General features: G+C 31.0%; 2 protein-coding genes across 2 annotated transcripts; both read right to left on the bottom strand.

The window, feature by feature from the left end:
- Positions 1 to 718: 718 nt before the first annotated feature.
- Positions 719 to 3447, bottom strand: LOC132755457 (uncharacterized). The gene is made up of 3 exons (XM_060746325.1): positions 2855 to 3447; positions 1422 to 1533; positions 719 to 998 (listed from the first exon to the last, which is right to left on the bottom strand). The coding sequence occupies exons 1-3, from the start codon at positions 3074 to 3076 to the stop codon at positions 925 to 927; spliced, it is 408 nt and encodes a 135-aa protein (XP_060602308.1). The 5' UTR covers positions 3077 to 3447; the 3' UTR covers positions 719 to 924.
- A 6690-nt stretch (positions 3448 to 10137) lies between these two features.
- On the bottom strand, positions 10138 to 18006 carry LOC132755434 (protein mono-ADP-ribosyltransferase PARP14-like; the record flags this gene model as incomplete). Its single annotated transcript, XM_060746296.1, has 7 exons — positions 10138 to 12633; positions 12997 to 13185; positions 13493 to 13684; positions 14214 to 14387; positions 15338 to 15449; positions 16883 to 17104; positions 17758 to 18006. Coding segments are annotated over 7 exons (1281 nt in total), but the record flags the coding sequence as incomplete, so codon positions are not given.
- Positions 18007 to 18038: the final 32 nt, after the last annotated feature.

Consider the following 18038-nt stretch of genomic DNA (forward strand, 5'->3'; position numbering starts at 1 on the left):
ACGCCGTTCTTCCATATGCTGTGACCTATTGCATATGTATAATAATTCGTCACATGTCTAACCGTACCACGAAAATGCGAAAGAAAAGTGATACAAATAGAAAAGATAACAATTCAAAAATACGACAAAAGAACAATGTTATATTGCTAAACATGAAACAATTCGGAAAAGGAAAAAAGATGCGAAAAAAGTAAATATGCGAACATGCAAATTAAGGAGAGAAAAAACGTGTTTTTGTCTAATTTAAGTTAAGCATGACATAAGAAGAAATATTTTATCTGCTATAGATTCTGCGTAAAAATGTTGAATATCCCTACCCTACCTATTAAAATGAAAAGGGCCACGCAAAAGATTACGTCAAAATCTTGCTTTATCGTTGCCGACTTTTGGTAAGATATATATTGCAGTTACGTTTCAATGTGTTTGAATATTGTGATTTGTGAATACAGTGTAATTATAGTTTTAGCAAATAGAAATAATCGTACTTCAAACGATCTTACATGTTTGAGGAGAAACATAATCTTATGTCACAGGTTTCGTTATGTAAAAAAAATCAAACTTTATGATAATATACTAACATCAGTCTTTCATAAAAAGAACATGGTTCTAACTAAAATAAAAGAACAACAAAATGTGCATTATTTATAATGTGAATCAAGAATAACACTTTTTGAGTTTTATTTTTTACTTTTTTATTAACATTGCTTTTTATATTGAGTGTACATTGTAAATGCACATATCTTCATATGTTACTTTCATATTTAAGTATAGTGATTATAAACCCTTTGATAAATGATTAACACCGGCAAAATCTGTAAAACTTTAATATATTGTTGTCTTGTATTATGTTATTCATGGATATTTTGTATTTGAAAATAAGTTTTATTTAGATGCAGTTAGTAGCATTGAGATTTTTGGAATTTGCTATTTTCCCCATGTTCCAAAATCAAGTGGTTCATCATGCCATTGACCAATCGACGGTTGTTCTATTCCATAATCTGAAAAACATAGATTTAATATAGACAACATGAAACGTTATCACAAACAAATCAAAAAACCGTTCTGAATTTTATAGAAATAACATTTGCTTGCCATTTTAGAAAATCCTTTGCTAATATGTCTGAATTTCTTTTCTTTTTTTCTTTTAATTTATAGCCGTCTAATTACACTTGTTTATGTATTTTTCACACCTGGTAAAGGTACTTTGCTTTGATACAAAAGTTTCTGACAAACTTCAAGGTTTTCATGAAATTAATTTTAATTTATATCAAATGTTTCATTATAAATTTTGTTTGATGTAAGACCCGTGTTAACTCTAAGAACCAATTTTCAAAAGATAACTGAATCTCTTATGACATATTTTATAAATGCCAAAATATGAATCTGGGAAGACAACACCTCTAATTTACATACATACATACCAGATGAAGATGCGAGGGTGGTACATTTGTTTCCATGACATTGGTATAGTCCATAACATGAACAGTCGTGATTTGTCACACAACTCTTAGTATCAATGGTGTCACAATCACTCTATCAAATAAACAAACAAATATGCTGAAAAAGATGGTCATTACGAACGGCACGTCAAATTAGAATATACATGTATAACATCGCATTACATGTGCCTAATGATTTCTTTTTTTTATATACTTTCGTTAAAAAAGGACATTAATTAAAAGATAATTATAATTCTATATTATATTATATTAAGTGCATATCTGACAGTATCCCCCGTGACAGGAATCCATACAAAATGTGTTTGAATCATATTTTTTTTAGAATAAATGAATGTTTTTTTTCAACTTATTTATGAACGAAATTACAGAGAAATTATTAATACAAGAATCTAAATATGCAGTGTGAAACACGTTCTCGGAGGACGCGCTATGAAATAAATCTAGTTATGAAAGAGAACTCAATTAATAAAGAGTGTTATCATAAGGGAATGTTATTTCCCAGTGAAAGCGTCACGGGAATTTGTGTTTTCACAGTAAATGCGAAGCAGGTTGGTCTCCTCCAAAACTTGATTGCATTAATAGTTTAAACTTTTGACCTTCCTATATAGACGTGATTTAAAGGCTCTGAAATTTTGTTCTAATTGTAATACTTTTTTTCAACATAAAAACCTTTTTAACTTTGAACATTCGCAATAAGTAACACCATTTTCATGTGGTTATATCAAACCATATATTTGCAAGTATTTATACTTTATGCACCTGATTTAGTTATCATAATTAATGAAAATAACTATAGGAGGATTTTTGATTTTGGGTAAACACCAAGACACATATTAGTATGGACAACATAAAAATATAAATTCCAGTAATTTACTTATTTTGCAATTTGTTTTTATAAAAAAAAGTGGTAAAAGAAAATCGCGTTTTTATTTTATTGAAGTCTTCATTTAACCTATGTTAAGGTGGAATATTGATTTAAAAACAAATAAAACACTTAAAACTTTGAAAACATATGTGTTCAAACAGTTTTTAACATTAAAAGTTATTAATGTTTATGAGTAAGTAATATGTATTAGATTTTCTAACATGGGCTATGAATTTTTTATCGTAAAACAGATTTAAATGCATTTCGTTAAAGTCAAATGGAAGCATACAAAATTTAATAAACATATTTTGTTGATAAAAACGTCACAATTATTATAGAATCAACTTTTAAAATAAATCATTCGTCCTTATTCCTACAATAATCATCTCCTCCAAAAGTATAAACGATACAAAGATAACATTAAATTGTATTTTCTTATCTATGTGATTGTTTATATTCATTTTAATATATATTGTTTTGTTTCGATAAAGTAAGGTTGTAAAGTTTTTGTAAAGAATGAAACACTTACATCATCAGAATTGAAAGACCCAAAGCCCTCTTCAAATGGATCAATAACATCATTATAATACAATGACTCAACGCCAAATTGAGGCTTTGCATTCACAGGTTTGAAATCAGAAAATCCTGATGCTTCATTACTGGGTATGGAACTTTTTTCTGTCGAGTCCTCAAAAAATCCAAAATCTCCAAAACCGTCGTCCATTGAAATGGCACTGTGCGCACTTTTCATATCATTGTGTTTAATTCCCTGATTATTAATCTCCTCTTCTGTTTCGTATAAATATTGTGCGTCACTCCCAGCACCATAAGGTTGACTCTCGATGAAAAAGTCACCATTTGGTTCGGTGAATTCTATGAAAGTATCGAATCCATTGTCTGGACTTGATGCAAAACCATTTAAAACATCTGAAGTATGTAAACTTTCCGCGTTTATTTCGTTATGATTTTGATGCTGCTTTAATGAATATATTTGATGTAAGTCATTATTTGGAGTAATTTCTGCTACATCTTGCCCATTATCAATAAATGAAAAGAAATCACCGTCTGTATTTAAATCTGAAACATATTCAGGAAACTTTTTGAATTTAGGCGTGATTGCTTTGAAAATTCCATTGTTTTTGGGAAAGGTTCATACTTTTGAATGTTGTTGGGGCAGTTAATGGTTAAAAGTATCCATCACTTTACTTTGTTGCATTTTTGAGTAAATACTTTATCCAAATAAGTGTATTTCGCATTTCATTGGTATAATCCTTTTAAGTTAGTATTCTCAAAATCGTTTTCAAATATCAATGGGCTATGTTCCAACAATTTTAAATCTTTGCTGTTTAATAGCTCTTTAGTTTTAGGCTTCAGTAATGTCTGTATAATTGATTTACTTAAAGACGGCATTACTTCATCAATAGGTAAATGTTCATGTTTTACATTTTGCTTGTCCTTTTTTGGATTCTTCAAATGAAATGTAAACGATTTAACTCCTGAAAAATGATCAACATACGGCCTAATAGATTTTGGTTTATCCCCATTGTTTATATAAGTCGACTTAAAACTTGACAAGGGATGTTCTTCATTTAGCAGCATCGAGTTCTTTTTAAAGTTCTGAAGACTTGTTATAAACGGTGAAAATTGAAACGTAGGTTGAAACTTTTGTTCCGGTTTAATAGAGGATTTTCGATTGAATGCTACGGGATTGAACTCAAAGAAACGTTTTAATTTATTGTTTGCCGGAACATATGGAACAGACGAAGATTGTTTCAATCTTAATAATCGTGTTTTATCCACTTGCATAGGATTAAGTGACGATTCAATATTTCCAATCCGAAATCCATCTAATCCAAGAATGTTATAAAGTATCCAAAGAATCAAAGGTTTTGCATTTATTTCCATATTTCAACTACAAATCAAAGGCAACTTGCATTAAAAGTTGAACAAGAAAGTAACTTATAACAATAAATAGCTGCAACTCTTTCAAATCGTGTTTTATGTTTTTACTCAATTTATTCTGAAATCAAACTGCTGTACTAAAGACAATTTAATCATAGCCTCAATATTTTATTGCGTATCCTTATTTTATGCTGAATTATGATTTAAAACAATTTTCAAAATATATACAACATGGTTTAGTTTTGTTTCTATCCAGTGTACACATAGTCCTTGTAATATTCTGTTAAAGAGTGAGAGGTTTAACTTACTATTCAATTATAAATATTTTCAGGCTTCACCTCCTCATTACGGATAAAGATTTACTCAAAGCAGTTTCCTTCTTTCTAATTTTGCCAATCCTTCAAAAGCATTAAAATGACGAATCAAAAGATTTTCTCCCTCTAATGAATATCTCCTTAATTTAGACAAAAAACCCTTTACTTATTTATATTAATCGTTCACATCAAATAAACCGTTTGATATTACCACGATACGTTTATATCTCCTGATACATTATCGCTTATTAAGACAATATTGAAAAAACAAAGTGGAGTCTATCAACTAATGGTATGCCAGTTATATTTCCAATAGTGTTGACGATGTGGCGGAGTTTGTACGTAAGCCAATATCGTAATTCAAAAACTATTTTCTATACGAACTGAGAGATTACCACGTCACAAAGCGTACGGAACATGGAGAGTAAACAAGAGACACCGTTTCTTAAATAGTAGTCTTAGTCATGTACTGAACTTGTAGGAGTAGAAAAAAACATGTAATTATGGTAGGAGGGAATATGTATTTTCGAGGACGTCACATGGAGACGATGATTTAAAGACGATTTTATTGATGGGACTTTGTTAAAATATGTTCCGCGCAATTTCAACATGTTATCTTTAAATAACAGTTTTCTAGTCAGACGATGCACACATTTTTAATTATTATATTTATGCACGATTAGAAATAAGAGACCTGTTGTTGATATCTTTTTCTGCAATTAAACTATTTAAATTGTCTGTTCGTTTTTTATCCTTTTAAAGTCTTGCACGGATTAAAGCTCCTAGTTTTTTACCAGCTCACAAGGAAGCACAAAATAGTAACTGTAGGATGTTATATCAGTTGCCACATTTATCGATTATCATTCCATTGATTTAAATTAAACTTTTTGATTTCGTGATTAATAAAGTTCAAGGTCCGTTATTTTTAATTTTTACTTACTTTTAATTTTAAATACATATTCAATTATTTTATTTAAAATTATTGTTATTATTATTATTATTATTATTATTATTATTATTATTATTTAAAAATACCTCAGAAATACCCTTTTACAACTTGTCCTTTCTTCAAATTGTCTAATTCGGCAGCTATTTTTTCGTCTAATCGTTCTGAATTATTTCGAGTGTCTAACGACTTCGTGTGCCGGTTACTTATACATGTATGATTTTGAGTCGAATTCCAAGTAAACTTGTTGACCCTTTACAACTTCTAACATTGATGAATAGCAAGTATTAATTTTGATTAGTTCAGGGCTATAAATGCCAAAACATTTATCAAACATGACCCACCCACAAGCTAAATGAAAATTTTAATTGTTTGTAAATTATTTAATTGGTTAGTTAATTGTAAGAATGTGATTATCGATTTACAAGTTCATTTTAATATCGCTGTAGATGGTTTTATACCTTACATACGTTAATCATGATAATGTCAATATTTTAATACTGAGAGTAGTGGAATTTGTATATCACTTAACAATCTAATTTCCCAATTCATGATTAAAGCAAGCCAAGCGAAATCGGAATTAACTTTAATTGCAGAAGTGTTTGCCTGCGAATTTGCAATAATGACTCCATACACTTTCCATAATCCAAAGTTCAATGCGATTTCGAAACGCTAGTTAGCATTTAAATTTATTCAATTTACGTGTGAAAGGATTATCGAAGTTACAGCATGAAATGTTACTATTGATTTGGAATTAAATCAATGTACAAAATAATTCAAAACGTTTATCACAGGCAGATATATTAAGCCGGTACAGAATTGGACACTAGGTGCCGACAAAGACGGTGATTCTGTAATAAGGGTAACAGGTTTAGGTTGTAACGGGGCTCTTCCGAGTTTTTAATTAACAATGTCTCAAAAACCTGATAATCCTGCATGTGACGGAAAACAGTTTTATACGTTTCTTTTTCTTTGTATAACGTATTAATTATAGGAAGTAAACATGACATTTAGCACGATTTCTTTTTTTTACAGCATATACATTTTAAGCGTCATTCATTTACGGCAGAATGATATCATCCTTAGCACTTGACTCATTCATATGTTACCAAAGAAAATACCTCAATTTTAGGGCTGCGTTCAAACTTCCCTCTCTATTGTTGGTCTTTACTTCTATATTACATTAATAAAGCTAACGAAACGACGTCATGTCGACGTCATTTTACACAAGTTACCATTTTTATAATTATCGTGATTTGTTTTACAATATATTCGGTTGTTTCGTTTTGTTGGCTTTCAAGTTCAATAACTATTACAGTCCATGAACAAAGCATCATACCGAGCTTGAAACATTTTCACTTTTGCAGATTTTGTCGTCGTTTTTTTTCTCTTTTCTGTTTCATTGAGCCTGCTCATGGATGGTAGTGGTAAATACAAGGTACTGTCTACACCCACTAACGCCGGATTAAACAGAATTCAACATAAAGCAAGAATATGGTGAAATAATTTTTAATTTAGAAACATCAGCAGATGTGTAAATACGGCACAAAACAACAACAACAACAAACAAGAACACAATGAACGAAAGGTCATATAACGACAGTCCATGTTTGGTTTCATGGCGAACCATCATAGTATAGGTCATATTGCGCCGACAGGAATAATGATTCTGGCTAAACTCTGGTGTTTTAAACTTCAAAGCCACACAAAAAGTCAAAAACCACCTCAAATTCTGGAGCTAAGAGCAGCATAGACTCTACTTATTCGAATCCATTTAGTCGCCTCTGCCGATCACGCAGAGATAAACGGTACCTGCAGTTCTGACGCCTCAGACGTTAAAAAAAATCCTCAGACACATGGGTATTACGGAATAGATAAAAACACAAATCGAAATAGCTTAATTTTGACGAAAAACTTATATATGTATAAAACTACTAAAAAGGTTATATGACACAAAATGATTACATGTATATTACTTTCTTGGTAACATATAAACTTTGATTCAAATGAATACTAATATAAACATTATGTTGTTTACATATTTTTATTAGCGATTCTCGAAAGATTTGTAACAAAGAATGACTCTGTTATTTAACACACATCCATATTTTATGTAAGCAGAGTAAAATGGTCCAGAACAAAACATTGTTCTGCTATTTAAAAAAGGTTTTAATTGCTTAGCAATAATTTCGTGCATATGTCATTATGGTAAAAGACAAACTTATTTACTGTTTTTTCGATCCATTCTTCTTTTTTGTCAAATTACAAACAATGTTTTTGAAAAGATGTAGGCAGCAGACATAAAACTTGAAATACTTAAAGAATCAGTTTTATACATTTCATATACATAGTATTATTTGATGTTCATGGTAACAAAAAAACATGTATATGTCATATTCTAACACTATCGGTAATGTTTCTATGTAAACCAAGTAAACAAAGAAGTCCCGAAGCGTGCATTATTCTACAACAATGCACTCGCCGTTCTTATTATCTCCCTGTGTATTTTCACATTGAGGGCGCCATTTTGTTTGAATAAAAAACAATTTTTTTGTCGGATTTTGTTGTGAAAACTATCAAGAATGAAAGAAAATGGTCTAACTAAGAAAATAAATCCGAACACCAATATTTTTTATTCAGTCGTTAACGCTGTAAAGACGTTTAAAGTGTTGTTTACGTGACGTCACAATGTAGCGCCAAACAGCACGTGCAGAACAATCAAATCAAGTACGCTATTTTAATGTCGCAAACGAGTTAAATTCTGGAAACAAAGTGATCCCTCGGAAGCATTAATCACAACAAAATAACATAAGAATTGCAGACTCGGTTTGATTGAGTCTGTACATGAGGGATAATGAATAAGTGCAACATCCCTCACGCCCCCTAGCACCGGCTTGAGCGGTACTCAATAGAGCGGTACTCAATTCTCAACACTTTATAGTGTTGGCATCAATGATCCCGAAGGACCAGAAAATATAACAACACTGAAGTGAAGTACGGGGCAACTTTTTACGGCTGCCACACGGCACTTGACACCTGCTGTTGTGAAGTACAAAATTCTGGAAACAAAGTGATCCCTCGGAAGCATTAATCACAACAAAATAACATAAGAATTGCAGACTCGGTTTGATTGAGTCTGTACATGAGGGATAATGAATAAGTGCAACATCCCTCACGCCCCCTAGCACCGGCTTGAGCGGTACTCAATTCTCAAGAGCGGTACTCAATTCTCAACACTTTATAGTGTTGGCATCAATAATCCCGAAGGACCAGAATATATAACAACACTGAAGTGAAGTACGGGGCAACTTTTTACATCTGCCACACGGCACTTGACACCTGCTGTTGTCAAGTACAAAATTCTGGAAACAAAGTGATCCATCGGAAGCATTAATCACAACAAAATAACATATGAACTGCAGACTCGGTTTGATTGAGTCTGTTCATGAGGGATAATGAATAAGTGCAACATCCCTCACGCCCCCTAGCACCGGCTTGAGCGGTACTCAATAGAGCGGTACTCAATTCTCAACACTTTATAGTGTTGGCATCAATGATCCCGAAGGACCAGAAAATATAACAACACTGAAGTGAAGTACGGGGCAACTTTTTACGGCTGCCACACGGCACTTGACACCTGCTGTTGTGAAGTACAAAATTCTGGAAACAAAGTGATCCCTCGGAAGCATTAATCACAACAAAATAACATAAGAATTGCAGACTCGGTTTGATTGAGTCTGTACATGAGGGATAATGAATAAGTGCAACATCCCTCACGCCCCTAGCACCGGCTTGAGCGGTACTCAATAGAGCGGTACTCAATTCTCAACACTTTATAGTGTTGGCATCAATGATCCCGAAGGACCAGAAAATATAACAACACTGAAGTGAAGTACGGGGCAACTTTTTACGGCTGCCACACGGCACTTGACACCTGCTGTTGTGAAGTACAAAATTCTGGAAACAAAGTGATCCCTCGGAAGCATTAATCACAACAAAATAACATAAGAATTGCAGACTCGGTTTGATTGAGTCTGTACATTAAGTTTTACATTTATTTCACTTTTGATAATTTGTATTTCGCTTGAAAAATTATAGAGTGAAAAAAATAAACAAACAAAGTTTTATCAACGTTTTCAAAATTCGTTATTCTCAAAATGGTTCTACACACGGAAGATTTAACGACAGTTTTTTTTCAACCCACTGGAACAGCCTTTAAAGAACGTTTCTATTGGAAACTCTGAGGCGAAAACAAATTTAACCACCAAACATAAAGTCCAACTTTATAATAATAATTATATTTTTTCTTGACGTGTTAGAATGTAAATAGATATTAATTCTTCGTGCATTATTGTATAATAATGCACGTTTTTCGTTCAAATGCTTTGTAATTAATCACTCAGGCCTATCGGCCTTCGTGATTATATTACTACGCATTTGAACTCAAACCGTGCATTGTTCTACAACAATGCACTCAGAATTGATATCTATTTCCTAAATAAACAAAAATGTATCATAAATAGAAATAAAAGAAAGTTATAAATTCATGTATTTAATTATGTTTGTTATAGCTCATGATAAAGCATTAAAATGCTTTAATTTGTCTATACAGGAAAGATCATTTTGAAGCAAAAGAGGTTACACAAAAACTTGACAATTTCAGAATCGATTTAATTTTGAATAAGTATGTTCAAATAATACAAAAAATATAACAACAGAGGAGAAATACGGGACTACATTTTACAAATGTCAAACAAAGATTTTTCGTCTGCTGCCATGAGTATAAATTAATTAAAAACCTTCGAGAGCAATGAAAAATATTCACAGATTGGTTGTGTTTCATGGAAGATATTGAAAAGTGCCCCAAGCGACAACGATGCTTTTATTTTTATGGCACATTTTATGTGGTATGTTGCTTTTTCCGTGTGAAAAAGGACATTACTTGCTCCAAATACAATGAAGCACAAATTCGCCTTTCAGAGAAACAAACATACTAAGTTTAACACATTACTATGGAATGGAATCACTTTAAATGTAAAACATTTTCAAAACAAATGCAATTTGATTAAAACATTTTAGAACATTCTTTTAAATGAACAAAAAATATATGTATACTTATAATGTTAAAATTGTTCCATGAGAGCGAATACGTAGTCGATATTTCATTGAAAATACTCGTTTGACATGATTATTTGTTGAAGAAGGTTTCTAGCCTGGTACCTGAGTAGAAAACACCCATCTTCCGTAAGCTTGCTTGATAGCTTGCTCAGAAGAAATATTCTAAAGGACAGAAATCTACAATACCAGTACAAAACATGTACTTATATAGTATAAGTATTCCTATCACAAGTGAGACCCAAAATGGAAAATGTTACAAAATATTGAATGTTTGTGTTAGGCTCGATTAAGTTGATATTTAATGTTAATTCACCATTTAAAACCTTGAGTCTTTTGCTTTAAGAAGAACAGAACAAAATATTGAAGAAGCGCAGATTACGAGATTACATTTTGTAACAACATGTGCGCATAACATATACAAGTCCCTTTAGGGGTATCAGTATTTCACGCTTCTTGTGTAGAAAGTGGTAATAATCAACTTATATATACATGTATTTATAGAAGAATAGACGATTTTAAAAAAGTACAATAGAAACTATATACTGGGACATGACTTTACAATTTACAAATTATCAATAACAATTTAAGCTCATATTATCTATATATCAGGAAAATATATAATTATATATACATATGAAAAAAACGGAGAGTTATGCAAATCGTTTGACAATTTATCATATTATTAGCAACTCATATAAAGCGAAATGTTTTAGATCTTCGATAACTGGCAACTAATGCTGGTTGAATATAACATAAGTACTATATAAAAATCTATACCAATAGTAAAACAGTAACCGGCTTCTTGAATATTATTGACAGAATTATAATCTTCTAGTGACTGTAATAGTGTTTTACTCAGATGAATCGGTTACCCGTTAAATGACAATGTGCCTTCAACTTTTGTCAAATTGCAATTGTTTATAGTGATAATAGGAAGAAATATATCTGGTAAAAATGTGAATCCTAGTAAGTATTATACTACGTAACCATACACTTGGGAATCAGATAAGATTATTAATTTAAAATGAAAATCATATAAGTGTTTGATATATAGCCCCTGTTTAAAGGAAGACACAGGCAAAATTTTCATTTCTTCGTTTGAACTTTTCATTCGTTATTCTGTAAATGTCCTCAAAATGAATACACTAGGCAGTCGTCACACCAACAAAACTTTACTCATAGTAAAGAATAAAATGATGGTTTCCTAACTTTACCCATTTGAGCGTTAAAATTTTACAATAGTTGACAAAGTGAACTCTGGAAACCTTAAAGAACATGTCAAATGAATGGCTTAGGCTTGTTTCAATCATACAATATTTATAATATCTATTATTGTAACCTCTAGGCTTTGTTCAAGTCACATGACTTGTTTTAAAACTACTCAGTGATTCTGTCGGCGGCTAAATTTCGTAAATAATTATAGATATATTTACGCTTCAAACCCCCAAAAATATAGAATTTATACAGAAATTCCCGACGGGGCTTCAGAAAATATCATTTTAGCATGATTTGAGACAATAAGATCATTTTAATAATTTTGTCATTATTTGCCTGAGTATCCCTTTAAAAGGACATAATAGTTTGATAAAAATTTAATAAATGTATTATAAAATATATATGAACAGAAAGTAAAAGTCATGGAAGTTAAGACATAAATGCGGCTAGTAATTACCTTAAGCAATAGCGTTGAATTACAAACTATGATCAATTAATTAATCTAAAATGTCACTTAAAATGATAAAATGATACATTGTATAAGATTATACTAAACAAAATACAGGCTACTGTATGTATGAGAACACTAATACAGAATGGTTAATTGCTCTGATGTTGGAACTTGGATCACAATTACCCTTGAGATATCAAAACAAGTTGGCTCATGTGATTACGATTGACTTATTTCTTCACATAGGTTGTCTATTCTTTTCTTCACGTTTATTGCTGAATCAGCAGTATCTGTGTATATATGAAACACCATTCTCGAGAGGTCGGTTTGATCTGTAGATTTGGTTTCCCAGAACTTAGACACTGTGAAAGAATATTAAAGAAAAATATTATAAATACGGTTGTAATTTACTTTTATTTTTATCAGCTTACTTTATTACTCATGTTCATTACTTTGACTGATACAAATACCGTTTTTATTTTTTATTTTAGAAAAAAAAACTATTTTAGTTATCCTATGTTTAATTCAAAACTTTGTGGGATGCTTTTGAATCTGATTATAATACCGAACGATACATAGCACGCTTTAAGTATTAGGATTAATTGATTATCTGTTCAAATAAATTAATTGTTTGTTAGTTGTAAACATTGATCAACCGTTTGTGACAGTACTTTGCTTGCAATTTTGGTTTCTATTCCGTGTCTAACGATTGCATATATACTTACAAAATGACATTCGCTTAGCTGCTTTAAGAGCAGATTTTGCTTCCTTCGTGAATATGTCTTCCATTTCAGCATCGTATACCACAATCTTGATACTTTTTAGGCATCCCTGGTAACTGTCGCCGCGAATGTATTTTTGAAATGCGCTTATCATTGTTCTGGCCATTTCGCTGACAGGAAATCCTTTGCCACCTGCATATAGATTATATGTAATTTCAATCGGGAATTATAACGAAAAATTAATTTTAAAAATAGAAGTTTGAAATGACGAATGTTATAGTACACCGTACGATAAAATTATACACAATTTTTTTTATTCTAAACTTGTTACTTTTCAAATGTTTAAATTTGTGTTCAGTGTTGTTTATTCTTATCATACAATAAGTCCGCATAACACGACGTTAATATTTGAAACGAGAGAATATAAAAAAGAGGAAATAAAGATTTACTAGGTATGGTGACATTAAAAGAATGCAGTCGTATTGGTTGAAATAATTACCTGTACCCATGGCAGGAAATGATACTGAACTTAACTTTAAACGTTCTACTTCAGCAAGGCTTTTGACAAAAGTTCTTTTCCATCCCTCGAAACCGTTTCTGGCACGTACATGTATTATCTTCTGACATATTAAACTCCCAGAACTTGTTGTCACTAAATCTTCCTTCTTGAATGTTTCGAGGAGTCCGTACGCTGCAAGTATAAGCATGATAAGATTTTATAACCAATATTTTGATAACATAAAACTACAGTGCAAAAAAATAAGTTTTCCTTAAGGCTTCAATGGGTTTAATTTAATTTAAAATAAAAACATTATAATTGCCATCGAGTAATTTCACTTTGTCCGGGATCGAACCGGTGACCTGTGTCCTATTGAGCTAAGCCATCTTATAGTGGAGAAAACAACTTATAGAAGACATTCAAGAAACAAGCTTGTACATTAATGTTGTACAACTTACAAAACTCTTATATTATTTATTTATTTATTTTCTTCTTAAAATGTGTCTACCTATAAAATATGGGTGACATCTGAAGGATAGACACTTACAGCTTACAGAAAATGTGTAATATGTTGAAGGTCAAGTACATAACTTGTTGGAAAATCTACTGTTTGTACAACAATCATTACTTAAATAAGCATATTCAAATATATAAAAATGTTTTACTTAATCCGTTACTTATGTATTTATATTGCAAACAAAGAAAATATAATAATAATAACCTTGGAACTGAATGGTTCTTCCAGCGGCTCTCAAAATTGATTTGGAAATCTCTCCGGTATCTAAATTTAGATCTGATGAAACGCTGTTCACAATAACGGCTGTGTCGGCCTTAGTTATGTCCCCTTGCTGTATACTAACGGTCACATGGCCAATCTTTGTTGTAAAGTATGGACCTAAACGGAATTATATATTTTTGTCGTTTTAGGCGTTTTTTCATGGTTTCAAAGATAAACAAAGTATTTATAAATTAGTTGATATGATAGCAAATTGATAGTATAATTTTAAATCAACTACTTATATATTACAGTTTGATTATATTATTTCCAGTTTTTGTGGAAATGAAATACACTAAATTCCCAGAGAACTGAACTGTATATTGTATTATAAGATTATATGATATAAATGTATTATGCCATTATGTTTTTCATAATAGTAAAATAAATTGTAAGGTGAAATAGTGGATGGATCCCCGAGACTATTTTACCTATGACTGAGACAATTAACGGAGTTACCTCTTGGGCTTGAAAAATTAAATAAAAAATGCAACACATTTCTATATACATTAACTTTATACATATGTTAAGTGATGATACAGCACAACACATCATCACTATTTATAAATGATAGATGTATAACGTATGATAAATTTGAAATGGTAAGTATATAAATTATAATAAATATATGATGCTCAATATTCAGAAACATTTACCTAGAAAAACGTTTTCTACTGCAAACATTTGAGTGACAGATATTAAAACTTAAAGGTAAATGTTATATATTATTACCTTCGGAGGGATATGATATATGTTATATTCGACATAATATATATTCTAGAAATAAAACAAAAATAACAGCAGCATATCTTCAAGTACAATAGAATCCTAAATTTTAAAGCCAGTTATGGTCGGTTAACCAGCAAATTTTAATAAAGAGTCTTTTTGATAAAAAAAACAATTATCCATCAATCTATTGAAAGAAGCAAAGTAGGATTCTTCTTATTAGACTCAGGTAAAGTAATATTATAATCTATTACATATATAAAACAAAGCGCATGAGTTATAATAATGATACGAGACAAAATTACGTTCGAAATAGTCATGATGAAACTTTAATTTTAACCCACCAGTGCTTTTTATAAACACACTCTCCCGTATACAACGTTGTCTGCTGTGTATCATAGACAGTTGGGAAACCATTGCCTTGCGATCGTATGGTGTCTTGTATTCTTCAAATGCCTGGATCATAAAAAATATAAAAAAATATTCCAAACTATTTCATTTGTAAAAAAAAACAACATTCTTTTAGAACAATGAGAGCATAATAGAATAGATATGCGGAAGTTTCAGATGTATTTTTGTTCGGGAGAAATGATTTGCATTGCATCATTAGGAATAGTGATATTGCAAGACCAGGCGACAATGTCGCATGAGATTAGGAAGGATGATACTTTATTTTATGCTTTTGAGTGAAAATTATATTTGATAATTCCACAAAATCAAAATAAAATATCATACTTTTCAATGATGAGACTACTTTTTCTTTTTGCTTACAATTCTGACATTATCAGGGCTATTTATGGAAAAGCAAAAATGAAATACATATTAAATAACTTAACTTTAATTAATTCCAATCACCAAATTTTATATCGACTGTCTGACTCTTCAAATTTTTGTTTTATTTTTACAGTTTGAAAAATTTCACTCCCTTCCACTTGCAAAACTGCTCTTAATAACATTTGGGCATATCTAATTATCCTACGAGCAACAACTGCCTAATGCAATATGAAAAGCAATCACAGACACCAGCCAGAAGAAGCAGTAAACAACCCAGCATTTGGAAGACAGCCTTTCAAGAATTCCATGTTTTCCAAATCCCTAGTTGCTTTTTGAACGTTTATACATTTGTCAACAATTATTTATTGTCTGTTACAATCTTAACATCTTTGAAACAGTGGCGAATGATTTCATTACAAACTTCGTCTGATATATAAGCTTATGCCTAAAATAACGGAAATACGGTCGGCTTGGTGTGATATTTTCTTCTACCTGAACTGTTTGTTTTTATTATTAAGACAAGCAATCATTCATATTCTTTTAAATAAAATAGAAAATATTATCAACATTAAACGTTGATTTTTAACTGACTCATGTATTTATGAGAACTACGCCTAAACTGATGGCTACCAGTTGGGCAAACAAACTTTGATATTCAAGTAAATATGAGGGAATTTCATCTTAAATGGTATTCAAGCATAAATTAAAAAATATTGTTTTTGTTTGTTGTGTAAGATGTTGTTTTATTTCATCGCATGAACTTCTAAAACAGTATGCCACTCGTGAGAATACTGTTTAAAAGCTTACTCAATAAAATAAAATTTCATCTTAAACAAACAAATATCCTCTATTTATCAAATATTAATAAAACAGTTTATTAAATATCTAAATCGGGTTTTGTTGCTTTTCAAATAAATAAAAAATCTGTGATAGGAAATAACGAAATGCGTATACCCGGACCGATATGTCCAAGTCTTCACGCCACATGCCGTTATAAACATACGTTTTTCAAACGGAAAAGTAATTAATTGACTCTGTTGCGCATTTAACAGTAGCAAAGTAACATCCATTGGTTCAAATAATTTTTTTTAAATATTATCAAAGATATAACTTACTTTTAGTGCTTGTTCATCTTCTGGTTGTATTACTATACGAACAGTTTCAAAGGTATGTACAGGATTCTCTTCGCCAAATTCTTCAATGGCTTTAACCATTATTTTTGCAACACGTTGAGGCGGGAAAGAATGTGTTCCTGTTGCAAGTACTGGGAAAGCTATAGATTTATAACGTTTCTTCATAGCAGAAGAAAGACAACTTTGAACGAAGCAATTCAGTACCTGAAGAATATTACATATATAACATATTTTCACTAACATTGTTCCCTTATCATATTAAAATCATTTTGAAATTGACACAAAATGACTAAGCGTGACCTTTACTTTCACCTGAAAATGTCAAACCTGCGCTCTGTATACATCGTTTCATTATGGATAAGTTATATCTTCTGCGTGTGTTATGGAAAATATACTTTTTAACATTTTAGAGGTAACTATGACAACATTTAATAACATACCCAAAAGTAAAATACTAGTGTGTCGAAACAGAAATTATTATATATTTTGATCTTAAGTTGCACAAAAACAAATCAATTAATAGGTAATCATAAACAAATTTAAATGGTAGGATTCATAACAAAATTAAAATATATTTAAAATAGGGAAAAACAGAATCCCTGAAGAACGTCCGAAACAACAAAAATGAAAATGTTGCTGGCTGACTCGGTTTGATTAAGGCTGTTCATGGGCATTACTGGTGAGTGCAAGTGGAGTCGGCTTAATCGCTAAAAAAATAAGAAGTTATAAGTTTTAAGAAATTGTTGAATCTATTATAACTACAATATGTTGAAATCGACGTTAAAACATCCAAACTAACCATAAGATTATATAAAACATTTAGTTCACATTTCCTTCACAATGAAAATAATTGTTACCATTTCTGCATGACCTTGGCCATTGTCCCAATCTACAAGAACTCCGTGATAAATTGCTTTACATTTCAAATTTCCAGCTTTTGATTCAGCAATTTCGCCCGGCAAAATACCATTTGGATATAATTCCTCGAGTTTGGATTCTATTTCATCACCGCCGTCTTTTACAATAGCCTTTGAAAGTCTACCAATTCGAAGATTGAGCTCGCTGTTTGTTGAATTAACAATAACGTCTACCTGTTTATACAAGATAAGCAATCAAATGTTTTTGCTATACCATTTTA

This window comes from Ruditapes philippinarum, unplaced genomic scaffold (genome assembly GCF_026571515.1).
Source record: "Ruditapes philippinarum isolate M1 unplaced genomic scaffold, ASM2657151v2 ctg1397_1_1_1_1, whole genome shotgun sequence".
NCBI lineage: Eukaryota > Metazoa > Mollusca > Bivalvia > Venerida > Veneridae > Ruditapes > Ruditapes philippinarum.

Excerpts from the sequence above, each read along its gene's own strand:
- LOC132755457 (XM_060746325.1), bottom strand. The coding sequence starts at position 3,076 with ATGAAAAGTGCGCACAGTGCCATTTCAATGGACGACGGTTTTGGAGAT. Across the intron at positions 1,534-2,854 it reads GGTCTTTCAATTCTGATGAT|AGTGATTGTGACACCATTGA; the intron begins GTAAGTGTTTCA and ends TTTATTTGATAG. Across the intron at positions 999-1,421 it reads CACCCTCGCATCTTCATCTG|ATTATGGAATAGAACAACCG; the intron begins GTATGTATGTAT and ends TATGTTTTTCAG.